The sequence below is a fragment of the Charadrius vociferus genome, unplaced genomic scaffold, assembly GCF_000708025.1.
Source record: "Charadrius vociferus isolate BGI_N301 unplaced genomic scaffold, ASM70802v2 scaffold734, whole genome shotgun sequence".
Classification (NCBI taxonomy): domain Eukaryota; kingdom Metazoa; phylum Chordata; class Aves; order Charadriiformes; family Charadriidae; genus Charadrius; species Charadrius vociferus.
Genome location: NW_009648054.1, coordinates 4,056 through 14,064, shown reverse-complemented (window position 1 = coordinate 14,064; position 10,009 = coordinate 4,056). Strand labels below are relative to the sequence as shown.

At 59.7% G+C, this 10,009-nt stretch overlaps 1 protein-coding gene across 1 annotated transcript in view; it reads left to right on the top strand.

Annotated features, from left to right (window-relative positions):
- Nucleotides 1-295: 295 nt before the first annotated feature.
- WDR62 (WD repeat domain 62) overlaps nt 296-10,009 on the top strand; it is a gene marked incomplete at its 5' end in the record, with an annotated part of 11,259 nt that continues 1,545 nt past the window's right edge. The window contains 20 exons of the mRNA XM_009883716.1: nt 296-326; nt 1,050-1,107; nt 1,340-1,510; nt 1,686-1,820; nt 2,308-2,490; nt 2,558-2,718; nt 3,104-3,278; nt 3,371-3,508; nt 3,998-4,173; nt 4,374-4,465; nt 5,036-5,161; nt 5,480-5,556; nt 5,648-5,760; nt 5,869-5,944; nt 8,341-8,494; nt 8,615-8,667; nt 8,782-8,985; nt 9,128-9,267; nt 9,666-9,790; nt 9,969-9,979. Coding sequence (XP_009882018.1) covers nt 296-326; nt 1,050-1,107; nt 1,340-1,510; nt 1,686-1,820; nt 2,308-2,490; nt 2,558-2,718; nt 3,104-3,278; nt 3,371-3,508; nt 3,998-4,173; nt 4,374-4,465; nt 5,036-5,161; nt 5,480-5,556; nt 5,648-5,760; nt 5,869-5,944; nt 8,341-8,494; nt 8,615-8,667; nt 8,782-8,985; nt 9,128-9,267; nt 9,666-9,790; nt 9,969-9,979 — 2,399 coding nt within the window. The remainder of the gene's footprint in view (nt 327-1,049; nt 1,108-1,339; nt 1,511-1,685; nt 1,821-2,307; nt 2,491-2,557; nt 2,719-3,103; nt 3,279-3,370; nt 3,509-3,997; nt 4,174-4,373; nt 4,466-5,035; nt 5,162-5,479; nt 5,557-5,647; nt 5,761-5,868; nt 5,945-8,340; nt 8,495-8,614; nt 8,668-8,781; nt 8,986-9,127; nt 9,268-9,665; nt 9,791-9,968; nt 9,980-10,009) is intronic.

Below are 10,009 nucleotides of genomic sequence, written 5' to 3'. Positions count from 1 at the left end.
CTGAACACCTCCAGGTACCCCCAAATACCTTCAGGCACCCCCAAGAAACCTTCTGAACACCTCTAGGTACACCCCAAACTCCTCCAGGTACCCCCAAACACCTTCTGAACACCTCTAGGTCCCCCCCAAACTCCTCCATGTACAACCCAAACACCTCCAGATACCCCCAAACACCATCTAAACACCTCCAGGTACCCCCAAATACCTTCAGGCACCCCCAAACACCTTCTGAACACCTCCAGGTACATCTCAAATTCCACCAGGTACACCCCAGACTCCTTGTGAACACCTGCAGGTACCCCCAAACACCTCCTGAACACCTCCAGGTACCCCCAAATACCTTCAGGCACCCTCTAAACACCTTCTGAACACCTCTAGGTACACCCCAAACTCCTCCAGGTACCCCCAAACACCTTCTGAACACCTCTAGGTCCCCCCCAAACTCCTCCATGTACAACCCAAACACCTCCAGATACCCCCAAACACCTGCAGGTACCCCCAAATACCTTCAGGCACCCCCAAACACCTTCTGAACACCTCCAGGCACATCCCAAACTCCTCCAGGTATACCCCAGACTCCTTGTGAACACCTCCAGATACCCCCCAAACTCCTCCAGGTACCCCCAAACATCTTCTGAACACCTCCAGGTACCCCCAAATACCTTCAGGCACCCCCAAGAAACCTTCTGAACACCTCTAGGTACACCCCAAACTCCTCCAGGTACCCCCAAACATCTTCTGAACACCTCCAGGTACCCCCAAATACCTTCAGGCACCCCCAAGAAACCTTCTGAACACCTCTAGGTACACCCCAAACTCCTCCAAGTACCCCCAAACACCTTCAGAGACTCCCCAAAAAACCTTCTGAACACCGCCAGGTACCCCTCAACACCTCCAGATACCCCCTAAACACGCGCTGTGCTGTACATCAGCTTTCAGGAGCGATGTTGGTGCGGCTCCCAGTATTTTTCCTTCCTTCTCCTCCCAACACAACCTCACTTTGCCCTCCGCAGTAGCCCAGTTGCTAAAGAAAACCCAATATTTTCCAGGAAAACCCTGAGCGCGTTGGCCTTCTCGCCCGATGGGAAGTTCATCGTCACCGGAGAGGTGGGCGCCACTCGTTTGTAGTCACCTACACCCCAATTTTCGCTTTCCCCGCGCCAGCAGGATGGAGTAGCCGGGATTATTCCTTCCCTCCTTTTCGGGGGGTTTTCCACCCAATTTGGGATGGCGCTGGGAGGGTGGGAACACCTTGTAGGATCGGAAAACACGTCGGCTGGCCGCGAAGGGCTGGCGAGAAGGGGAAAGCAACCTCCGCGTCGCCGTTTTCCCCGCGCAGAACGGGCACCGACCGGCAGTCCGCGTGTGGGACGTGGAAGGACGGGCGCAGGTCTCGGCGCTGCACGGTCACAAGCACGGCGTGGCTTGCGTCGCCTTCTCCCCCAGCGCCAAGTTCCTGGTGTCGGTGGGACACCCGCACGACATGGTGGTCAACGTTTGGGCCTGGAAGGTGAGCTCCGGCCACAACCGAGTTGGCTTAAAGCAGCTCGACGTTCCCCAAATCTCGGGGAGGGGGAAAACAACCCTTTTTCCATCTTTTCTCCCGGTCGCTCGTGGCTCCAGGTTTTTTGGGGGGGAATAAGGTTTGTTGGCCACGACCTCACCGCGTCTTTTTTTCTGAGCAGAAAGGTTCCCTGGTCACGTCGAACAAGGTGCCCTGCAAAGTGATGGCCGTGTCCTTCTCCGAAGACAGCTACTTCGTCACCGTGGGGCACCGCCACGTCAAGTTCTGGTTCCTGGATGCCTCCAGGGAGCTGAAGGTGAGGGGGTGTCCTTTGCCCACACCGTCCCACGGGGCGCGAACGGTCGGTGAAGCTCAACTGGGGGTGAACGCTGCTTAAAACCACGTCGCTGAAGCCGATGTGACGCGGGAGCGGACGGTTTCTGTAGAAAGAACCGAAGAAATGCGAGGTTTTCCCCCCCCCCGCCCCCAAAATTCACGCTGCCTCGTAGCTGAAGGTTGCTTTGCTCCGGCCGCTCGGTGCCGGATGTCACGGAACCTCACAAACCAAACCAGTCCAAGCAACAAACTGGAAAAGGGATTAGTTTTTACAAGTTGGTAACAAACTCAAACTAAGTTAAGATCTTATCTGCTCTTTGTCGCGGGGGGCTTCGGTGGGGTGGGTGCATCTGCCACGCCGGACCTCGAAGCCGCGAGTGCTTCGGCTCAGCTCCAGAGGGCCGAGAGCCCGTTTCCTTCGTTAACGCTCGTTAACGTCGAGGCGGCGGCTCTCCCTTGCTTTGCAGATCACCGAGACGGTGCCGCTGGTGGGACGCTCGGGGCTGTTGGGAAAGCTTCACGATAACGTCTTTTGCGGGGTGGCCTGCGGCCGAGGGCAGATGTCGGGCAGCATCTTCTGCGTCTCCTCCTCGGGGCTGCTCTGCCGGTTCAACGAGAAACGGGTGCTGGAGAAATGGATCGTTCTACAGGTGACGATGGGGACCTCCTCCCTGGGGTGAAACCCACCGACAGAGAACTGACCCGTTCCGGCCGCAGGTGCCGCTGCCAAACTGCCTTTGCCTCAGCGAGGAACTGATCTTTTGCGGCTGCGCCGACGGCACCGTGAGGATTTTCCGGGCTCGAGACATGCACTACCTGAGCGATCTCCCCAAACCTCACCCTCTGGGCGTGGATGTCACCCAGGATCCGCCACCGAGGTACCGCACGGCCGAGGGGACGGCACGTTCCCCACTACGTCCCCTCCTCTGAGCCCTCCGGCGCGGTTTCTGTCACCGAGCTGCGGGTTTGGGACCCCACGGCTCTCATTGCCCGACCTGCGAGCTCGTCTCGATGGTTTGAATCGGTGCCCGCGCTGACGGACGGCGAGGACGGGAGGAGGCGAGGGGGTTGGCAGGCTTATGGGGGACGCGGCTTTGTTTTCCCCTTCGTTTTGGGGCCGTGTGTCGGGATACGCAGACGCCGTTTCATTTGCAAATCAAATCTGCCTCCGGCAGAGCGCTCGGTGGGCTCTGGAGGGGTCGACCCTCCCAAAACGCGATGCCCTCGGGATGTGACCCGACTCTTGTGTCCCTCTCCCCGAAGGCGGACGGACCTGGTCTACCCCGACACCATCGCCGTGGCCTACGACGCCTGCAACCGTTGGCTGTCCTGCGTCTACAAGGACCACAGCGTCTACGTCTGGGACGTGGGGGACCTGCGGAACGTCGGGAAGGTTTGGTCGGACCTTTTCCACAGCTCCTTCGTCTGGAGCGTGGAGGTGAGGACGAACGGATCCCGCAGGGGCAATTTGGGGCACCCGCAGCTCCGCTTTCCTTCCCAGCTCCATCACGTGTAACCCTCCGGGCGCAGGTGTACCCCGAATTCGAGGAGCGGAGATCCTCTCTGCCCCCGGGCTCCTTCCTGACGTGTTCCTCGGACAACACCATCCGCGCCTGGACCCTGGGAAGCGGCTCCGCACGTCCCCAGCGAGGCAGCGCCTACAGCAGGGTACGGTGTCGGGTTGGGGAGGGCGGCTGCGTCCCACCTCCCTGCTCCAGGCAACTCCCCCCCCAAAAAACCGCGCCAGCAGCCGGGGGAGCTCAGCCGGCTCCCCGTTCTCTCCTCTTGTGGGATTTGCCTCGAGAAAATGAGGTCGTCGGAGGTTTCGGGGTGGTTCCCTTTGGCTTCTTGCCGCTCTGGGGACAAAAGTGCTGCCTGAGCAGAAGAGGAGTGGCGATTTTTATTGGGGTTTGGTGATTATGGCGAGCCTGAAAAACCGCTTTCTGTTCTCCTGCACCCGTTATTTCTCTCTGAACAACCAAAAGACACGGTTGTGCTGCTCAAATGCTGCTGTTTTTCCGAAGCGGGATGCGTGGAAAAACGAAGCGGGGATGTTGGAAGCGGTTGGGTGGCGCGGGTGGGCTCCTCTCCTCCCCAAAGAGCCACCTGCGCTCTGCCGGAGGGACCTGACCGTCCCCCCTCTCTCTCGCTCCCAAGAACCTGAGCAACATCATCTACGTGGACAACGACACGCAGCACCTCCAGGACTCCTCCGGCGCGCCCGAGCGAAGCGAGAACGTGGCTCACCTGGACGTCAAAGCCGGGGTGCGGGTGATGCAGGTCAGCCCCGAGGGCGAGTATTTGGCGTCGGGGGACAGAGGAGGAACCCTCAGGCAAGTGGCACCCACCTCGGCCCAAAGCCGAAGGAGGACGGTGGCGGTTGGGTGCCCCGGGTGGACTCCCCACCAGCTGGTTCAGCCCTTTAACCTTTTCCGTGGGGATCTCCCAACCTCCCGACAGCGTGTCGACGGCGTTCCTGCCCAGCTTCCCCCGATTATCGGGGGGCCGAGCCGACGGTGCGTTTCCCTCGCAGGATACACGAGCTGCGGTTCATGCAGGTGGTGGCTAAAGTGGAAGCTCACGATTCAGAAATTCTTTGCCTGGAGTATTCCAAGCCGGAGACCGGTAAGGTTTCATCCCGAACACCGATGTCCAAAAGCTGCCACCGCAAAGTCCTCGGGTATTACCAGTGAGCCCTGGGGCTTGGCTTCCCAGTGACCGGCTCTTACTGGTGGGTGGGAAAAGTCCAGAGATGCTGGGAGGGCTGGAGCCCCTCTGCTGGGAGGACAGGCTGGGAGAGTCGGGGGGGTTCAGCCTGGAGAAGAGAAGGCCAAAAAGGGGAGACCTCAGAGCCCCTTCCAGTGCCTAAAGGGGCTCCAGGAGAGGTGGGGAGGGACTCTGGGTCAGGGAGGGAACCCATGGTACGAGGTGGAACAGTTTGACACTGAAAGAGGAGAGATTTCGATTAGATATTAGGAAGAAATTTTTATCTCTGAGGGCGGTGAGCCCCTGGGGCAGGTTGCCCCGAGAAGCTGTGGCTGCCCCATCCCTGGAGGTGTTCAAGGTCAGGTTGGACGGGGCTCGGAGCAACCTGGGCTGGGGGGAGGTGGCCCTGCCCAGGGCAGGGGGTGGAATGAGATGATCTTCAAGATCCCTTCCAACCTAAACCGTTCTATGATTCTCCGACGGCTCCAGGAGCGGCGCTGCTGGCTTCGGCGAGCAGAGACAGGTTGATCCACGTCTTGAACGTAGACAAGAACTACAAGCTGGAGCAAACCCTGGATGATCACTCCTCCGCGATAACCTCGGTCAAATTTGCTGGTAGGTGTCTGAATATCATCCAAAACCCCCCGTCGGACTGCCCTCTGCCTTGAAGAGGAGGTTTTTCTCTCCGCATTGACCTACCTAACCTTCAACCTCTGCGGTAGAGGGGCTCCTCTAGAAAAGAGGCATCTGCAGATGAAAAGCACACAGCCACCCGGGGGGGGGGGCGGATCCCACCTTGGATTGCATCTGGTTCTTAAAAGAATCCTTTTTTGATGGGTTCATTGGCAAAGAAGCCTTTTTCGGCTTCACTTGGTGGTGAATTTGGAACGGACGCGATCTCTCATCGCCTTTCCCTGTGCTCTCTTCGCTCAGGCAACGGGGACGTTCAGCTGATAAGCTGCGGCGCCGATAAAAGCATTTATTTCCGCAATGCTCAAAAGGTGAGTGAAGCGGCGTCTCCGCGGGGATCCGCTATTTCTCCCCGAATTCGGAGGGGCGAGAAGGCAACGTGGCTCTCCCGTCTCCGTACAGCTCCCGGAGGGCTTCAATTTCGTCAGGACGCATCACGTCGCCGAAAAAACCACCTTGTACGATATGGACATAGACATCACGCAAAAATACGTCGCCGTCGCCTGCCAGGACAGAAACGTCAGGTGAAAGCGCTTCTCCGTGCCGGCTCGGGCTAAACCTTTCTCCTGCCGGTTCCGCTGTCCCCAGGGGGGGCTCGTCGCCACGTTGCCCACCTCCTGCTCCTCTCGCAGGGTGTACAGCGCGGCCAGCGGGAAGCTGAAGTGCTGCTACAAGGGCTCGCAAGGGGACGAGGGCTCCATCCTGAAGGTAAGAGGGCGATTTCCACCAAGCGGTGGCCCTCAGGGCGGCGGCAGCTCCCTCGGCGCAGGATGGGGGCTGCGGTGGGACAGGATGGTCGGCGGCGCTGAAGGGTTTGGGGCTGAGCCCTCGGTAGCCTCAAGGGAAGAGCTGTGGTCCAGAGGGATCTGGAGACATCGGCCAACGGGAACTTCATGAGGTTCAACAAGGCCGAGCGCAAGGTCCTGCAGCTCAGTGCGGGGCATCCCAGTCCTGACATGGGATGGAGGAGGGATGGAGGGAGAGATGGACAACAGAAGGAGAGATGGATGGAGAGAGGGATGGATGGAGGAGAGGTGGAGGGATGGATGGAGTGATGGATGGAGAGATAGATGGATGGGTGGAGAAACGGATGGATGGAGAGATAGAGGGATGGATGGAGAGAGATATGGAGGAGAGATGGAGGGATGGAGGGGGAAATAGAGAGGGACGGATGGATGGAAAGAGGGATGGATGGAGGAGAGGTGGAGGGATGGATGGAGAGAGGGATGGATGGAGAGACAGATGGATGTAGGAGAGATGGAGGGATGGATGGAGGAGGGATGGAGAGATGGATGGGAGAGGGATGGATGGAGAGATAGAGGGATGGATGGAGAGAGATATGGAGGAGAGATGGAGGGATGGAGGGGGAAATAGAGAGGGACGGATGGATGGAAAGAGGGATGGATGGAGGAGAGGTGGAGGGATGGATGGAGAGAGGGATGGATGGAGGAGAGATGGAGGGATGAATGGAGAGATAGAGAGGGACGGATGGATGGAGAAGGATGGATGGAGGAGAGGTAGAGGGATGGATCGAGTGATGGATGGAGAGATGGATGGAGGAGAGATGGAGGGACGGATGGAGAAATGGATGGATGGAGGAGAGATGAAGGGATGGATGGAGAGAGGGATGGATGGAGGAGAGATGGAGGGATGGATGGAGAAATGGATGGATGGAGAGAGGGGGGATGGATGGAGAGGTAGAGGGATGGATGGATGGATGGAGAGAAGGATGGATGGAGGAGAGATGGAGGGATGGATGGAGAGGTAGAGGGATGGATGGAGAGGTAGAGGGATGGATGGAGAGGTGGAGGGAGGGAGGGACGGATGGATGGAGAGATGGAGGGATGCAGAGCAGCCCTGCTGAGAAGGACTTAGGGACGCCGGTGGGTGGCAAATGGGACACGAGGTGGCAACGTGCGCTCGCAGCCCAAGTGTCTCCTGGGCTGCAGGTCGAGGGAGGGGATTCTCCCCCTCTGCTCCGCTCCGGTAACCCCCCCCCGCGTCCAGCTCTGGGGACCCCGGCACAAGACAGGCGCGGACCTGCTCGAGCGGGTGCGGAGGAGGCCACGGAGATGTTCCGAGGGCTGGAGCAGCTCTGCTCCCCCCGTCCCGGGAAGCGTTGGAGGGCAGGTTGGACGGGGCTTGGAGCAATTTGCCCTCGCGGGAGATGTCCCTGCCCGCAGCAGGGGGTGGGACTGGGTGGCCTTTGAAGGTCCCTTCAACTCAAACCCTTCCGTGGTTCTCTCTCTGTACGTCCACGCACACACGTGTGCACATACAGAGGTGTGTCCGTGTAACCCCGTGGGCTGAGCCCTCGTGAAGCTGTTGGTGGAGCCAACGACTCAACCCAACGCCACATTTCTAAAAAACCCATCTCAAAGCTGATTTCTTCCCTTCTCCTGCCCAGAACGCCGCTGGAGGAGCAGGAAAGGGGGTTATAGCCGCGTCGGGGAGTCTGCTCGTTTGTGGAACCCCCTTCGTTAGGGAAGAAAGTCGCTGTTTTGCCGACTCGGTGCTTCCGCTTGGGCGAGGGATGAGTCCTGGCGGGGAGCTTGTGCCTTGCCACCCATCGCTCCTCCCTACGTGTCCCGGGAGAGAACAGGTCCCAAAAATATCCCCGAACAAGGTTGCTTTTGCCCGGCGCTGAGAGCTGCGGGAGGGGAGCGCGCGCGCGCGACCCGCGACGATGAGGATCCACTCAGCGTTGCGTATCCCTTTCCCCATCCCAGTAAATCCCAGTAGCACTTGACTTGTGCCTTTTTTTGGGTTTTTTTTTTTATTTTATTTTTTCCTCTCGGGATTCCTGAATTGTTTTGAAAAATTTTTACCGTTTGACGAAAGCGGCGGCGGCGCCACGCGCCGAGGCTGTGTTGAAGGTAGCGTCAGGGCAACTTTTAAACACCTACATGAGAAGAAATGGCACTTAAATGAAGATTTTTCTTTTTTTTTCCCCCCCCTCCTCCGCTCTGTTGTGGAGAACTGTCCAGGATATTTATCTTACAAGGAATATTTGTGGTTTATTGGAAAGGCTTCGTAGCCTGAAGGCGTCTTTATTTTTTCCTTAACGTTATCCCGGACTCAGATGCGCTTTGCTGTGATGCGAGATGTTTCCGGATACCACCTCGTTGCCGAAAAACCTTTTCCCCTCCCGTTGCGGGATGCTGCCCGGCGGTGGCGGAGCTTCCGAAGAGGAGCCCGAGGAGGAAGGAGACGAGGCCTCGTCCCCGCAGACCCCCTCCAAGGAAGACTCGGAACCGCGTGCGTTGGGGACCGGGGTCCCTCTGTGGCTGCACCCCGGTTTCCTGCCCCCTCTTTCCCCTCTTCCCCTCCAGGGCTGCGGCACACGGCGCCGCTCCTAACCCCGTTCTCCCCCTCCAGCCCCGGCGTGCGTCCTAACCAACGGCAGGCTGCCCATGGGGGCAAAGAGGCTGGTAAGGCGCGTGGCCGCCCGTAGAAATGTAATTTAATTTAATTTAACGGAGCCGGACGAAGATCCCTTTGCTCCAGCTCCACCGGATCCCTTCTTTTCTCTCCCCTCTTTCCAGCTGGGAGAGGTGGAGGATGGGGACCGGGTTGCCGTTGTCCCTCGGGGGAGCTACCGGCCGCAGGGGCGATGGGCAGAGCGCGCCGAGAGGGGCCCCATCAAGATTTTGCCGGAGGGGGATCCCCCCTACTTCACTCCCCTCAAACCTCACCTCGAGGGCGACGCGGAGCTCGAGCCGGGCAGCCTGGAGCACCTCTTATCAGAGGTCAGTCGCGGGGCCGGACCCTACACCCTCCCTCAACCCTCGCCGCACTCCGGTTTAACCATCCGGGGAGACCCCCTGCCCGCCGGCGCCCGTCTTTCCGGGAAAAATCCGGCTACGGATATCAGTTCCCCGTCTCCGGCAGGCGGAGAGCTCTCCCAGCGACCTCGCCGAGGACTTCCAGCTCTTTGAGCTCCTCCAGGACGAGGAAACCAACGGGAGACTGGAATCGCCGGATACGAGCGGGACCAGCCCGGAGGAACTGTGCGTGCTGGAGGCGAAAAGGTTGGTGTCGGCGGAACGGGGAAACAAACGCCGCTTTTCCCTCTCGGCGTTTAGCCAACCTCTCCCTGCTAGTTCAGGCTTTGCTTAACGTCACCGCGCCGAGCCCCGGCTCTTACCGAGCTCCCGTCGCACCTGAATCCCCATCGCACCCTCGTCCCCGTGGCGCCTTTTCCCTTCCAGCCAGATTTCCGAGCGCTCTGGCGATGCCGGGAAGCACCAGCCCGGCGGCACGGGGCAGGACGGGGCTGCCCTGCTCACCCCCAACCTCCAGCGCAGCCCCTAAAGCCCCGACGGGGTCGGAGGAGGGAAACTTTTCGGGCACGACTTAACCTGGTCCCACCCGAGTCCCTGACGGCGCCTGTCCCGGCTCGGGACCGACCTGCTCGCCTTCCCCCAAGGCAACGCGTGACGGAGCCACCGCTGCGTCCCACATTCCTGGAAAAACTCGGAATCGGCCGGGACAACGCCTCATCCCGCGTTTCGCTCTGCCTGGGAACACCGTCACCTCGCTACCAGCCGGAAGGTAACGCCGGCAACGCCGCCGGGACTCCGGGAGAACCGGCTTTGCCAGCACCGAACCCTCGCAGAGAGTTTGGGGGCGGCTTTAGCTCTTGGTGGGGGCGCTCGGAATAAAAACCGCCCGGTGCTAACGTCCGTCCTGGGGTTGGGGGGCGCTTTGCTTTCCGGCTCTGTCCCGGCAGACGAGGATTCGGTAGGGTCTGCCGGGGCGGCGGCGGAGCGG